The sequence below is a fragment of the Haliotis rubra genome, unplaced genomic scaffold (genome assembly GCF_003918875.1).
Source record: "Haliotis rubra isolate DU_JTF1 unplaced genomic scaffold, ASM391887v1 Scf43, whole genome shotgun sequence".
NCBI classification, from domain to species: Eukaryota; Metazoa; Mollusca; class Gastropoda; order Lepetellida; family Haliotidae; genus Haliotis; species Haliotis rubra.
In genome coordinates, this window is record NW_025767113.1 from 223,886 (window position 1) to 241,085 (window position 17,200).

The 17,200-nt window shown below is 46.9% G+C and overlaps 1 protein-coding gene across 1 annotated transcript in view; it reads left to right on the forward strand.

The window, feature by feature from the left end:
- Positions 1-1,805: 1,805 nt before the first annotated feature.
- LOC124288996 (adenosine deaminase-like) overlaps positions 1,806-17,200 on the forward strand; it is a 33,120-nt gene continuing 17,725 nt past the window's right edge. Inside the window, exons 1-2 of the mRNA XM_046725592.1 lie at positions 1,806-1,942; positions 16,361-16,545. Of these exons, the coding sequence (XP_046581548.1) occupies positions 1,904-1,942; positions 16,361-16,545 (224 nt within the window). The 5' untranslated portion in view covers positions 1,806-1,903. The remainder of the gene's footprint in view (positions 1,943-16,360; positions 16,546-17,200) is intronic.

The following is a 17,200-nucleotide window of genomic DNA, read 5'->3' on the forward strand; positions in this document are numbered from 1 at the left end:
TGTATGTACAACTTGACTGCAGGTCAGTGGCATGTGATGACTTTTACCTTCGTCCACTCAAGTATCCTAAGCCTAACCAGTGGTACTCTGCCGCTACCTTAGGGAGACACGTTCTGTCTGGGGTGGTCAAGAGACTCTGTATGAGAGCGGTTTGGATGAGCAGCTGGTTGCCGAAAGAACAGGCCACAGCTATTCGGGCGTAAGCATAGGTGTAATTGCAGTTGAAATAATCATATACTGAATAACAACATCCGTTTGGTTTGATCACAAATGGGCACTGGTATTTTCCGATTCCAACTGACCTTCTATGTGACGGTCTCGACGTACTCATACCAACATTGGTGCTGATTATCAACTCTTATACTTCATCTGGTTATGTCCCAAGTGTATTCAAGTCAGCGCTAGTCTGAAGAAACCAGTCAGCCTACAGAGCACACCACAGCAGAGAGACAGTTCTGAATGACCTGCGATGTGGTAGTGACACAGGACAAGTGGCCATGCTCACATTACATGACCTAAGCAGTGCCTTTGACACGATTGATCACCAGAGGCTCCTTAAAAGACTTGATACAGAACTTGGAAGGATTCAGCTTTATCCTGGCTGGCATCTTATCAACAGGACAGGACTCAAACCGTTGTTGTTGGTGAGTGTCAACCGCATCTAGGCTTGAGTGCGGAGTCCCTCAAGGATCCATGTTTGGTCCGATCCTCTTCACCCTCTACACATTAATGCGCTCGGCATTAATGGGTACAACAAGGACTGGTCAGTATAATGTGTCTGAGTTGAGTATTCATGCTTCACTGCGGCATGGTATCTCAGTGGGCTAGCACTATAAAACCAGCTTAAGTCTGGGCTAGTACAAGCAGCCGCACATACACATACACACGCATGTCGCACACGTCGTCATATGAGCGAAATATTCTCAAGCACGACCTTAACCCCAATTTCACCTCATCTCTGGGACAGACTGGAAAACGCAAGCAATGTGACATAACTAGTGTGCCTGTTTGTGGAGCAGCCATTCCACTTTCTTCCACTGTCAAGGATCTGGGTGTTGTCGTCGATCAAGACCTCAGTGTGACTGAACAGGTCAAGTATGTTAGTAAACCTTGCTACTTCCATCTCCGCAATATCAGCAAGGCCAGACCATTCCTTACCAAAGATGTCTCCAAAACTCTCAGCTTCAGCCTAGTCACATCTCGTATGGACTACTGTAACAGCCTTTTGGCCGGATCTCCATCTTGTGTCACTGACCATCTCCAACGCATACAGAATTTAGCTGCTCGCATTGCCTCCCAGATCAAAAGAAAACAGATCACACCAACTCCATTGGCCACCCGTGAAAATCCCCTTCAAACAACTCTGTCTCGCATGCCAGTGCATGACAGACACAGCCCCACCTCTCAGATCTTCTTCAGGCTTATGTACCATCTAGATCTCTGAGATCAGAGAATCAATACCTCATGTTATCCCCAAAGTCTAACAAGTTAAATATGGACACCGTGTGTGTGCGTGTGTGTGTGTGTGTGTGTGTGTGTGTGTGTGTGTGTGTGTGTGTGTGTGTGCGGTGCGTGTGTGTGTGTGTGTGTGTGTGTGCGTGTGTGCGTGTGTGTGTGTGTGTGTGTGCGTGCGTGCGCATGTATGCATATGTGCAAAACACACGCACAAAGTGTTTCTATATAAAATGAGTTGCGTTGTTCACAGAATTAGCAGATAACAGGTTGATTTGTTGTTCAGCATTACACAGTGAACACAGCTGTCACGTGTCTCGCCTGGCCTGAGTCGATATTTCCTTGTTGGCAAGTTGACCCACTGAAGTTTGATACAATTACAAAAACTCCTCTGGCACCTCACACAACTGGGATCGCGTTGACCTGACGAAGGGACATAACTCCAGCTATCATGGCGCGGCAACCTGGAGAGGCGGGGTTCCCACTTAAGGTAATCTTACTCAACATGGCATGGCATGTCGTTTGTAATTTATTCCAGGTTTAGCTTAGCTTGGAGATGCGATTGACAAAGGTTGCTGACGCTCATACCGATCACTGGGTGTTGGAGACCATCATGGCGTGGTGGGGATGTTCATTAACTGGGACGTCGGCTTATCCTCCATAGATAATGTAAATGGCAACCTTTCACCCCGCCTGGCGAACGAGGCCAGTATTGCACACATACCGTAGGTACGATAGAGCTTTGTCAACTGCATACTCGTTTAACACATAGCAGAATTATGATTATATGGCCTCTGCACATAGCAAAGGAAGCATGCACGCTATACATGACAAGTTTCAAGGTCCACGAAGTCAGTAATATATTGCCCCACGCCATGCATTTCACATTCCCCTTCACCTCATGCTAGATGAAATATGTACACTGCGACAATATTTGAACACAGCCGCCCTTACTTATTTACTATTTTATTTTGCAAACAACAACCACCAAATGATTCAGTCAAATGTTTATGCAATACATTCATTGACTGTTGTGTAAACTATTCCTAGAAATGTGAATATAAATGATGAAAAACACAAAACGATATTTCAAAGACTACTTGTAAAAGACCTCGATTACATCATTTTAACATTCAAATGTCGTTGCGTCTGGCGACTAGCGCTATAAGCGAGGGTTCGCTGTGCCCCGATGACTAAGGCAGTTTCCTTTGTTCAACTTGTGGGAGAAATGTAGGGCTCCCCACACACTGACGTTCTTAGTGCAAACAGTGTGAGTGGTTGATACCTGTAGGGCTCCCCACACACTGACGTTCTTAGTGCAAACAGTGTGGGTGGTTGATACCTATAAGGCTCCCCACACACTGACGTTCTTAGTGCAAACAGTGTGGGTGGTTGATACCTGTAGGGCAGGGCACCCTTCCCTTGACACTGGGTAAACTACACCACACACTGTCGTTCTTAGTACACACTGTGTGAGTGGTTGATACCTGTAGGGCAGGGCACCCTTCCCTTGACACTGGGTAAACTAGACCACACACTGACGTTCTTAGTACAAACTGTGTGAGTGGTTGATACCTGTAGGGCCCCCCACACACTGACGTTCTTAGTGCAAACTGTGTGAGTGGTTGATACCTGTAGGGCTCCCCACACACTGACGTTCTTAGTGCAAACTGTGTGAGTGGTTGATACCTGTAGGGCTACCCACACACTGACGTTCTTAGTGAGTGGTTGATACCTTTATGACTCCCCACACTGAAGTTCTTAGTGAGTGGTTGATACCTGTAGGGCTACCCACACACTGACGTTCTTAGTACAATCTGTGTGAGTGGTTGATACCTGTAGGGCTACCCACACACTGACGTTCTTAGTGAGTGGTTGATACCTGTAGGGCTCCCCACACACTGACGTTCTTAGTACAAACTGTGTGAGTGGTTGATACCTGTAGGGCTACCCACACACTGACGTTCTTAGTACAATCTGTGTGAGTGGTTGATACCTGTAGGGCTACCCACACACTGACGTTCTTAGTGAGTGGTTGATACCTGTAGGGCTCCCCACACACTGACGTTCTTAGTACAAACTGTGTGAGTGGTTGATACCTGTAGGGCTACCCACACACTGACGTTCTTAGTACAATCTGTGTGAGTGGTTGATACCTGTAGGGCTACCCACACACTGACGTTCTTAGTGAGTGGTTGATACCTGTAGGGCTCCCCACACACTGACGTTCTTAGTACAATCTGTGTGAGTGGTTGATACCTGTAGGGCTCCCCACACACTAACGTTCTTAGTACAAACTGTGTGAGTGGTTGATACGTTCTTACTGTGTGAGTGGTTGATACCTGTAGGGCTACCCACACACTGACGTTCTTAGTACAATCTGTGTGAGTGGTTGATACCTGTAGGGCTACCCACACACTGACGTTCTTAGTGCAAACTGTGTGAGTGGTTGATACCTGTAGGGCTACCCACACACTGACGTTCTTAGTGCAAACTGTGTGAGTGGTTGATACCTGTAGGGCTCCCCACACACTGACGTTCTTAATGCAAACTGTGTGAGTGGTTGATACCTGTAGGGCTCCCCACACACTGACGTTCTTAGTGCAAACTGTGTGGGTGGTTGATACCTGTAGGGCAGGGCACCCTTCCCTTGACACTGGGTAAACTAGACCACACACTGACGTTCTTAGTACAAACTGTGTGAGTGGTTGATACCTATAGGGCAGGGCACCCTTCCCTTGACACTGGGTAAACTAGACCACACACTGACGTTCTTAGTACAAACTGTGTGAGTGGTTGATACCTGTAGGGCTCCCCACACACTGACGTTCTTAGTGCAAACTGTGTGAGTGGTTGATACCTGTAGGGCTCCCCACACACTGACGTTCTTAGTGCAAACTGTGTGAGTGGTTGATACCTGTAGGGCAGGGCACCCTTCCCTTGACACTGTTTAAACTACACCACACACTGTCGTTCTTAGTACACACTGTGTGAGTGGTTGTTACCTGTAGGGCTCCCCACACACTGACGTTCTTAGTACAAACTGTGTGAGTGGTTGATACCTGTAGGGCTCCCCACACACTGACGTTCTTAGTACAAACTGTGTGAGTGGTTGATACCTGTAGGGCTCCCGACACACTGACGTTCTTAGTGAGTGGTTGATACCTTTATGACTCCCCACACTGACGTTCTTAGTGAGTGGTTGATACCTGTAGGGCTCCCCACACTGTGACGTGACCCTTCCCTTGACACTGGTTCTTAGTACAATCTGTGTGAGTGGCTGATATCTGTAGGGCTACCCACACACTGACGTTCTTAGTGAGTTATTGATACCAGTAGGGCTCCCCACACACTAACGTTCTTAGTGAGTGGTTGATAACTGTAGGGCTACCCACACACTGACGTTCTTAGTACAATCTGTGTGAGTGGTTGATACCTGTGGGGCTACCCACACACTGACGTTCTTAGTGAGTGGTTGATACCTGTAGGGCTACCCACACACTGACGTTCTTAGTGAGTGGTTGATACCTGTAGGGCTCCCCACACACTGACGTTCTTAGTGAGTGGTTGATACCTGTAGGGCTACCCACACACTGACGTTCTTAGTGAGTGGTTGATACCTTTATGACTCCCCACACTGAAGTTCTTAGTGAGTGGTTGATACCTGTAGGGCTACCCACACACTGACGTTCTTAGTACAATCTGTGTGAGTGGTTGATACCTGTAGGGCTACCCACACACTGACGTTCTTAGTGAGTGGTTGATACCTGTAGGGCTCCCCACACACTGACGTTCTTAGTACAAACTGTGTGAGTGGTTGATACCTGTAGGGCTACCCACACACTGACGTTCTTAGTACAATCTGTGTGAGTGGTTGATACCTGTAGGGCTACCCACACACTGACGTTCTTAGTGAGTGGTTGATACCTGTAGGGCTCCCCACACACTGACGTTCTTAGTACAATCTGTGTGAGTGGTTGATACCTGTAGGGCTACCCACACACTGACGTTCTTAGTGCAAACTGTGTGAGTGGTTGATACCTGTAGGGCTCCCCACACACTGACGTTCTTACTGCAAACTGTGTGAGTGGTTGATACCTGTAGGGCTCCCCACACACTGACGTTCTTAGTACAAACTGTGTGAGTGGTTGATACCTGTAGGGCTCCCCACACACTGACGTTCTTAGTGCAAACTGTGTGAGTGGTTGATACCTGTAGGGCTCCCCACACACTGACGTTCTTAGTGCAAACTGTGTGGGTGGTTGATACCTGTAGGGCAGGGCACCCTTCCCTTGACACTGGGTAAACTAGACCACACACTGACGTTCTTAGTACAAACTGTGTGAGTGGTTGATACCTGTAGGGCTCCCCACACACTGACGTTCTTAGTGCAAACTGTGTGGGTGGTTGATACCTGTAGGGCAGGGCACCCTTCCCTTGACACTGTTTAAACTACACCACACACTGTCGTTCTTAGTACACACTGTGTGAGTGGTTGTTACCTGTAGGGCTCCCCACACACTGACGTTCTTAGTACAAACTGTGTGAGTGGTTGATACCTGTAGGGCTCCCTACACACTGACGTTCTTAGTACAAACTGTGTGAGTGGTTGATACCTGTAGGGCTCCCGACACACTGACGTTCTTAGTGAGTGGTTGATACCTTTATGACTCCCCACAGTGAAGTTCTTAGTGAGTGGTTGATACCTGTAGGGCTCCCCACACTGTGACGTGACCCTTCCCTTGACACTGGTTCTTAGTACAATCTGTGTGAGTGGCTGATATCTGTAGGGCTACCCACACACTGACGTTCTTAGTGAGTTATTGATACCAGTAGGGCTCCCCACACACTAACGTTCTTAGTGAGTGGTTGATAACTGTAGGGCTACCCACACACTGACGTTCTTAGTACAATCTGTGTGAGTCGTTGAAACCTGTGGGGCTACCCACACACTGACGTTCTTAGTGAGTGGTTGATACCTGTAGGGCTCCCCACACACTGACGTTCTTAGTGAGTGGTTGATACCTTTATGACTCCCCACACTGAAGTTCTTAGTGAGTGGTTGATACCTGTAGGGCTACCCACACACTGACGTTCTTAGTACAATCTGTGTGAGTGGTTGATACCTGTAGGGCTACCCACACACTGACGTTCTTAGTGAGTGGTTGATACCTGTAGGGCTCCCCACACACTGACGTTCTTAGTACAAACTGTGTGAGTGGTTGATACCTGTAGGGCTACCCACACACTGACGTTCTTAGTACAATCTGTGTGAGTGGTTGATACCTGTAGGGCTACCCACACACTGACGTTCTTAGTGAGTGGTTGATACCTGTAGGGCTCCCCACACACTGACGTTCTTAGTACAATCTGTGTGAGTGGTTGATACCTGTAGGGCTACCCACACACTGACGTTCTTAGTACAATCTGTGTGAGTGGTTGATACCTGTAAGGCTCCCATCACTCTGACGTTCTTAGTACAAACTGTGTCAGTGGTTGATACCTGTAGGGCTCCCCACACACTGACGTTCTTAGTACAATCTGTGTGAGTGGTTGATACCTGTAGGGCTCCCCACACACTGACGTTCTTAGTACAAACTGTGTCAGTGGTTGATACCTGTAGGGCTCCCCACACACTGACGTTCTTAGTACAAACTGTGTGAGTGGTTGATACCTGTAGGGCTCCCCACACACTGACGTTCTTAGTACAATCTGTGTGAGTGGTTGATACCTGTAGGGCTACCCACACACTGACGTTCTTAGTGCAAACTGTGTGAGTGGTTGATACCTGTAGGGCTACCCACACACTGACGTTCTTAGTACAAACTGTGTGAGTGGTTGATACCTGTAGGGCTCCCCACACACTGACGTTCTTAGTGCAAACTGTGTGAGTGGTTGATACCTGTAGGGCTCCCCACACACTGACGTTCTTAGTGCAAACTGTGTGGGTGGTTGATACCTGTAGGGCAGGGCACCCTTCCCTTGACACTGGGTAAACTAGACCACACACTGACGTTCTTAGTACAAACTGTGTGAGTGGTTGATACCTATAGGGCAGGGCACCCTTCCCTTGACACTGGGTAAACTAGACCACACACTGACGTTCTTAGTACAAACTGTGTGAGTGGTTGATACATGTAGGGCTCCCCACACACTGACGTTCTTAGTGCAAACTGTGTGAGTGGTTGATACCTGTAGGGCTCCCCACACACTGACGTTCTTAGTGCAAACTGTGTGAGTGGTTGATACCTGTAGGGCAGGGCACCCTTCCCTTGACACTGTTTAAACTACACCACACACTGTCGTTCTTAGTACACACTGTGTGAGTGGTTGTTACCTGTAGGGCTCCCCACACACTGACGTTCTTAGTACAAACTGTGTGAGTGGTTGATACCTGTAGGGCTCCCCACACACTGACGTTCTTAGTACAAACTGTGTGAGTGGTTGATACCTGTAGGGCTCCCGACACACTGACGTTCTTAGTGAGTGGTTGATACCTTTATGACTCCCCCACACAGTGGTTGACTGTAGGGCTCTTAGTGAGTGGTTGATACCTGTAGGGCTCCCCACACACTGTGACGTGACCCTTCCCTTGACGTGGTTCTTAGTACAATCTGTGTGAGTGGTTGATATCTGTAGGGCTACCCACACACTGACGTTCTTAGTGAGTTATTGATACCAGTAGGGCTCCCCACACACTGACTAACGTTCTTAGTGAGTGGTTGATAACTGTAGGGCTACCCACACACTGACGTTCTTAGTACAATCTGTGTGAGTGGTTGATACCTGTAGGGCTACCCACACACTGACGTTCTTAGTGAGTGGTTGATACCTGTAGGGCTCCCCACACACTGACGTTCTTAGTGAGTGGTTGATACCTGTAGGGCTCCCCACACACTGACGTTCTTAGTGAGTGGTTGATACCTGTAGGGCTCCCCACACACTGACGTTCTTAGTACAAACTGTGTGAGTGGTTGATACCTGTAGGGCTCCCCACACACTGACGTTCTTAGTACAAACTGTGTGAGTGGTTGATACCTGTAGGGCTACCCACACACTGACGTTCTTAGTACAAACTGTGTGAGTGGTTGATACCTGTAGGGCTCCTGACGTTCACAAACTGACGTTCTTACACTGACGTTCTTAGTACACCTGTGTGAGTGGTTGATACCTAGGGCACCCACACACTGACACTGGTTCTTAGTACAAACTGTGTGAGTGGTTGATACCTGTAGGGCTCCCCACACACTGACGTTCTTAGTACAAACTGTGTGAGTGGTTGATACCTGTAGGGCTCCCCACACACTGACGTTCTTAGTACAAACTGTGTGAGTGGTTGATACCTGTAGGGCTCCCCACACACTGACGTTCTTAGTACAAACTGTGTGAGTGGTTGATACCTGTAGGGCTCCCCACACACTGACGTTCTTAGTGCAAACTGTGTGAGTGGTTGATACCTGTAGGGCTCCCCCACACTGACGTTCTTAGTACAAACTGTGTGAGTGGTTGATACCTGTAGGGCTCCCCACACACTGACGTTCTTAGTGCAAAACTGTGTGAGTGGTTGATACCTGTAGGGCAGGGCACCCTTCCCTTGACACTGTTTTACACCACACACTGTCGTTCTTAGTACACACTGTGTGAGTGGTTGATACCTGTAGGGCTCCCCACACACTGACGTTCTTAGTACAAACTGTGTGAGTGGTTGATACCTGTAGGGCTCCCACACACTGACGTTCTTAGTACAAACTGTGTGAGTGGTTGATACCTGTAGGGCTCCCGACACACTGACGTTCTTAGTGAGTGGTTGATACCTTTATGACTCCCCACACTGACGTTCTTAGTGAGTGGTTGATACCTGTAGGGCTCCCCACACTGTGACGTGACCCTTCCCTTGACACTGGTTCTTAGTACAATCTGTGTGAGTGGCTGATATCTGTAGGGCTACCCACACACTGACGTTCTTAGTGAGTTATTGATACCAGTAGGGCTCCCCACACACTAACGTTCTTAGTGAGTGGTTGATAACTGTAGGGCTACCCACACACTGACGTTCTTAGTACAATCTGTGTGAGTGGTTGATACCTGTGGGGCTACCCACACACTGACGTTCTTAGTGAGTGGTTGATACCTGTAGGGCTACCCACACACTGACGTTCTTAGTGAGTGGTTGATACCTGTAGGGCTACCCACACACTGACGTTCTTAGTGAGTGGTTGATACCTGTAGGGCTCCCCACACACTGACGTTCTTAGTACAAACTGTGTGAGTGGTTGATACCTGTAGGGCTACCCACACACTGACGTTCTTAGTACAATCTGTGTGAGTGGTTGATACCTGTAGGGCTACCCACACACTGACGTTCTTAGTACAAGTGAGTGGTTGTTGATACCTGTAGTGGTGGTTGATACCCACACACTGACGTTCTTAGTACAATCTGTGTGAGTGGTTGATACCTGTAGGGCTCCCCACACACTGACGTTCTTAGTACAATCTGTGTGAGTGGTTGATACCTGTAGGGCTCCCCACACACTGACGTTCTTAGTACAAACTGTGTCAGTGGTTGATACCTGTAGGGCTCCCCACACACTGACGTTCTTAGTACAATCTGTGTGAGTGGTTGATACCTGTAGGGCTCCCCACACACTGACGTTCTTAGTACAAACTGTGTCAGTGGTTGATACCTGTAGGGCTCCCCACACACTGACGTTCTTAGTACAAACTGTGTGAGTGGTTGATACCTGTAGGGCTCCCCACACACTGACGTTCTTAGTACAAACTGTGTGAGTGGTTGATACCTGTAGGGCTCCCCACACACTGACGTTCTTAGTACAAACTGTGTGAGTGGTTGATACCTGTAGGGCTCCCCACACACTGACGTTCTTAGTACAAACTGTGTGAGTGGTTGATACCTGTAGGGCTCCCCACACACTGACGTTCTTAGTACAAACTGTGTGAGTGGTTGATACCTGTAGGGCTCCCCACACACTGACGTTCTTAGTACAAACTGACGTGTGAGTGGTTGATACCTGTAGGGCTCCCCACACACTGACGTTCTTAGTACAAACTGTGTGAGTGGTTGATACCTGTAGGGCTCCCCACACACTGACGTTCTTAGTACAAACTGTGTGAGTGGTTGATACCTGTAGGGCTCCCCACACACTGACGTTCTTAGTACAAACTGTGTGAGTGGTTGATACCTGTAGGGCTCCCCACACACTGACGTTCTTAGTACAAACTGTGTGAGTGGTTGATACCTGTAGGGCTCCCCACACACTGACGTTCTTAGTACAAACTGTGTGAGTGGTTGATACCTGTAGGGCTCCCCACACACTGACGTTCTTAGTACAAACTGTGTGAGTGGTTGATACCTGTAGGGCTCCCCACACACTGACGTTCTTAGTACAAACTGTGTCAGTGGTTGATACCTGTAGGGCTACCCACACACTGACGTGACCCTTCCCTTGACACTGGTTCTTAGTACAAACTGTGTGAGTGGTTGATACCTGTAGGGCTCCCCACACACTGACGTTCTTAGTACAAACTGTGTGAGTGGTTGATACCTGTAGGGCTCCCCACACACTGACGTTCTTAGTACAAACTGTGTGAGTGGTTGATACCTGTAGGGCTCCCCACACACTGACGTTCTTAGTACAAACTGTGTGAGTGGTTGATACCTGTAGGGCTCCCCACACACTGACGTTCTTAGTACAAACTGTGTGAGTGGTTGATACCTGTAGGGCTCCCCACACACTGACGTTCTTAGTACAAACTGTGTGAGTGGTTGATACCTGTAGGGCTCCCCACACACTGACGTTCTTAGTACAAACTGTGTGAGTGGTTGATACCTGTAGGGCTCCCCACACACTGACGTTCTTAGTACAAACTGTGTGAGTGGTTGATACCTGTAGGGCTCCCCACACACTGACGTTCTTAGTACAAACTGTGTGAGTGGTTGATACCTGTAGGGCTCCCCACACACTGACGTTCTTAGTACAAACTGTGTGAGTGGTTGATACCTGTAGGGCTACCCACACACTGACGTTCTTAGTGAGTGGTTGATACCTGTAGGGCTCCCCACACACTGACGTTCTTAGTACAAACTGTGTGAGTGGTTGATACCTGTAGGGCTACCCACACACTGACGTTCTTAGTACAATCTGTGTGAGTGGTTGATACCTGTAGGGCTCCCCACACACTGACGTTCTTAGTACAACCTGTGAGTGGTTGATACCTGTAGGGCTCCCCACACACTGACGTTCTTAGTACAATCTGTGTGAGTGGTTGATACCTGTAGGGCTCCCCACACACTGACGTTCTTAGTACAAACTGTGTGAGTGGTTGATACCTGTAGGGCTCCCCACACACTGACGTTCTTAGTACAATCTGTGTGAGTGGTTGATACCTGTAGGGCTACCCACACACTGACGTTCTTAGTACAAACTGTGTGAGTGGTTGATACCTGTAGGGCTCCCCACACACTGACGTTCTTAGTGCAAACTGTGTGAGTGGTTGATACCTGTAGGGCTCCCCACACACTGACGTTCTTAGTACAAACTGTGTGAGTGGTTGATACCTGTAGGGCTCCCCACACACTGACGTTCTTAGTGCAAACTGTGTGAGTGGTTGATACCTGTAGGGCTCCCTTGACACACAGACCACACACTGACGTTCTTAGTACAAACTGTGTGAGTGGTTGATACCTAGGGCAGGGCACCCTTCCCTGGGTAAACTAGGGACCACACACTGACGTTCTTAGTACAAACTGTGTGAGTGGTTGATACCTGTAGGGCTCCCCACACACTGACGTTCTTAGTACAAACTGTGTGAGTGGTTGATACCTGTAGGGCTCCCCACACACTGACGTTCTTAGTGCAAACTGTGTGAGTGGTTGATACCTGTAGGGCAGGGCACCCTTCCCTTGACACTGTTTAAACTACACCACACACTGTCGTTCTTAGTACACACTGTGTGAGTGGTTGTTACCTGTAGGGCTCCCCACACACTGACGTTCTTAGTACAAACTGTGTGAGTGGTTGATACCTGTAGGGCTCCCCACACACTGACGTTCTTAGTACAAACTGTGTGAGTGGTTGATACCTGTAGGGCTCCCCCCTGACACACTGACGTTCTTAGTGAGTGGTTGATACCTTTATGACTCCCCACACTGAAGTTCTTAGTGAGTGGTTGATACCTGTAGGGCTCCCCACACTGTGACGTGACCCTTCCCTTGACACTGGTTCTTAGTACAATCTGTGTGAGTGGCTGATATCTGTAGGGCTACCCACACACTGACGTTCTTAGTGAGTTATTGATACCAGTAGGGCTCCCCACACACTAACGTTCTTAGTGAGTGGTTGATAACTGTAGGGCTACCCACACACTGACGTTCTTAGTACAATCTGTGTGAGTGGTTGATACCTGTGGGGCTACCCACACACTGACGTTCTTAGTGAGTGGTTGATACCTGTAGGGCTCCCCACACACTGACGTTCTTAGTGAGTGGTTGATACCTGTAGGGCTCCCCACACACTGACGTTCTTAGTGAGTGGTTGATACCTGTAGGGCTCCCCACACACTGACGTTCTTAGTGTGTGGTTGATACCTGTAGGGCTCCCCCACACACTGACGTTCTTAGTACAAAGTGAGTGGTTGATACCTAGGTGAGGGTGAGTGGTTGATACCCACACACTGACGTTCTTAGTACAATCTGTGTGAGTGGTTGATACCTGTAGGGCTACCCACACACTGACGTTCTTAGTGTGTGGTTGATACCTGTAGGGCTCCCCACACACTGACGTTCTTAGTACAAACTGTGTGAGTGGTTGATACCTGTAGGGCTCCCCACACTGACGTTCTTAGTACAATCTGTGTGAGTGGTTGATACCTGTAGGGCTACCCACACACTGACGTTCTTAGTGAGTGGTTGATACCTGTAGGGCTCCCCACACACTGACGTTCTTAGTACAAACTGTGTGAGTGGTTGATACCTGTAGGGCTCCCCACACACTGACGTTCTTAGAACAAACTGTGTGAGTGGTTGATACCTGTAGGGCTCCCCACACACTGACGTTCTTAGTGAGTGGTTGATACCTGTAGGGCTCCCCACACACTGACGTTCTGTAGTACAAACTGTGTGAGTGGTTGATACCTGTAGGGCTCCCCACACACTGACGTTCTTAGTACAAACTGTGAGTGGTTGATACCTGTAGGGCTCCCCACACACTGACGTTCTTAGTACAAACTGTGTGAGTGGTTGATACCTGTAGGGCAGGGCACTCTTCCCTTGACACCGGGTAAACTAGACCACACACTGTCGTTCTCAGTGGCTTTGGGTAGTTCAAAAATTCAAAGATTATGAAGGATGACATTTCTCAATATGTCATCATGGCGACATCATCGATATATCAGCATTATGCCATCACATGTCATCAGATGCCATCATTTCACATCACTATGTCATCATTATGCCATCATTATCACCATGTCATCACTATGTCGACATTATGCCTCCATTGTCACCATGTATCATCATCTGTCATCATCATATCACCATATATCATCATTATGTCATCATATTTTATCACCATGTCAACATCATACCATTATTGTCACCATGTGCTATGATTATGTCATCATATATCATCATTTTGACACCATATGCCATCATATGGCATCCTACGCCATCATCATGCCATCACTATACTATCATATGCCATCATCTGTCATCATTATAACATATGCCATCATATGCATCATATGGTGTCATGTCATCATCATATCATGATATGTCATCATATCTCATCATTATTTCAGTGTATTACATGAAATGCCATCATATTTCATCATATGAGATCATTTGTCATCATATGTCATATAGATGCCACAATATATCATCGTATGCAATCATTTGTCATCATTAAGCAATCATATGCCATTGTATGTCATCATATGCCATCACTTGGCATCATATATCATCATACACCATAATAAGCCATTATATGTCATCATATGTCACCATATGTCGTCATATGTCATCATCTGTAATCATGATATCATCATTTGTCATTATATGCTATCATATGTCATCATTATGTCACCACTATGTCCTTATAATGCCATCATCTGTCACCATATGTCATCATATACAATCATATTTCATCATTATGTCATTATATGTCATCATATGGTATCATGTCATTCTTATATCATGATATGTCATCATATTTCATCATTATTTCACCATATGCTATCATATGTCATCCTATGCCATCATGTCATCATATCTCATCATATGCATCAAATGGTATCATATGTCATCATTATTTCATGATGTCATCATGTCTCAACATTATTTTATCATATCCCATGAAATGTCATCATATGTCATCACTATATCATCATATGCTATCATCTGTCACCATATGTCGTCATAGGCCATCATCTGCAATCATTATATCATCATATGCCATTATATGTCATCATATCCCATCATATGCCATCATATGTGATCATTATGCATTCCCTGTCGATGTTTGATGGTTTATATACTTCATTTTATTCATGTGAAATCATTGATACCCCGGAATATTCCTGTCGAGAATGACTTTGTAGTCATGGGATAATCACTAACTCTCAAAAGGCAACAAAGCACGGGGTGCTAAGAATCTATTCCCCTACAGTCTGGGTATACGATCCTTGGTGTACAGTACAGGTACGCTGTACTCGTCAGTTAGTAGACTACCCTTGATGTACAGTACAATGTACTCGTCAGTTAGTAGACTATCCTTGATGTACAGTACAATGTACTCGTCAGTTAGTAGACTACCCTTGATGTACAGTACGCTGTACTCGTCAGTTAGTAGACTACCCTTGGTGTACAGTACGCTGTACTCGTCAGTTAGTAGACTGCACTTGGTGTACAGTACGCTGTACTCGTCAGTTAGTAGACTGCACTTGGTGTACAGTACAGATACACTGTACTCGTCAGTTAGCAGACTACCCTTGGTGTACAGTACACTGTACTCGTCAGTTAGTAGACTGCACTTGGTGTACAGTACAGATACACTGTACTCGTCAGTTAGCAGACTACCCTTGGTGTACAGTACGCTGTACTCGTCAGTTAGTAGACTAGCCTTGGTGTTCAGAACACTGTACTCGTCAGTCAGTAGACTACACTTGGTGTACAGTACAGATACACTGTACTCATCAGTTAGTAGACTACACTTGGTGTTCAGAACACTGTACTCGTCAGTTAGTAGACTACACTTGGTGTACAGTACAGATACACTGTACTCGTCAGTTAGCAGACTACCCTTGGTGTACAGTACACTGTACTGGTCAGCTAGTAGATGATCCTTGGTGTACAGTATACTGTACTCGTCAGTTAGTAGACTACCCTTGGTGTACAGTACAATGTACTCGTAAGTTAGTAGACTACCCTTGGTGTACAGTACAATGTACTCGTAAGTTAGTAGACTTCACTTGGTGTACAGTACACTGTACTCGTCAGTTAGTAGACTACCCTTGGTGTACAGTACACTGTACTCGTCAGTTAGTAGACTTCACTTAGTGTACAGTACACTGTACTCGTCAGTTAGTAGACTACCCTTGGTGTACAGTACACTGTACTCGTCAGTTAGTACACTACCCTTAGTGTACAGTACACTGTACTCGTCAGTTAGTAGACTTCACTTAGTGTACAGTACAATGTACTCGTAAGTTAGTAGACTTCACTTGGTGTACAGTACACTGTACTCGTCAGTTAGTAAACTACCCTTGGTATACAGAACAGCTTCACTGTACACGTCTATGGGATCATGACATAAGGAGACAAGCAGAAGCTATGCCGTGGCATGGTACTACATGTGTGGAGTCAGATACAGTTTTACCACTTGTGATGCTTCAGGTGGAGCTCCACGTGCACATGGATGGTGCTGCGAGGCACCAGACCATCCTGGAAGTGGCTGCCACCCGGGGACTCATCCCGCACTGCAAAACCATCCAGGATCTGAAACAGGAGATCGTTATGTCCAAACCCAGCACCCTGGAACGACTCTTGCATTGCTTTGCGACCTTTACTCCCGTGTTTGCGTAAGATAAACCCCCAGTCACACCGGGGTCACGTTCTGGTGGCCATCAAGTCACGTATGAGGTCGGCCTTCTTGCACATTGCCTTTGTATTGCAGGCCTGTTGTACTTGGTGCTTTTCACTTCCGTAACTCAAATATACATATGACCAGATACCCTAGGACAAATACCCAGATACACTGAGACAAATACCCAGATACACTGAGACAAATACCTGGATATACTGAGACAAATACATGGATACACCGAGACAAATACCCAGAAACACTGAGACAAATACATGGATATACTGAGAAAAATACCTGGATACACTGGGACAAATACCCAGATACACTGAGACAAATACCTGGATACACTGAGACAAATACCCAGATACACTGACACAAATACCCAGATACACTGAGACAAATACATGGTTGCACTGAGACAAATACCTGGATACACTGAGACAAATACCAAGAAACACTGAGACAAATACCTGAATACACTGAGACAAATACCTGGATACACTGAGACAAATACCCAGATACACTGAGACAAATACCCAGATACACTGAGACAAATACCCAGATACACTGAGACAAATACCTGGATACACTGAGACAAATACCTGGATACACTGAGACAAATACCTGGATACACTGAGACAAATACCTGG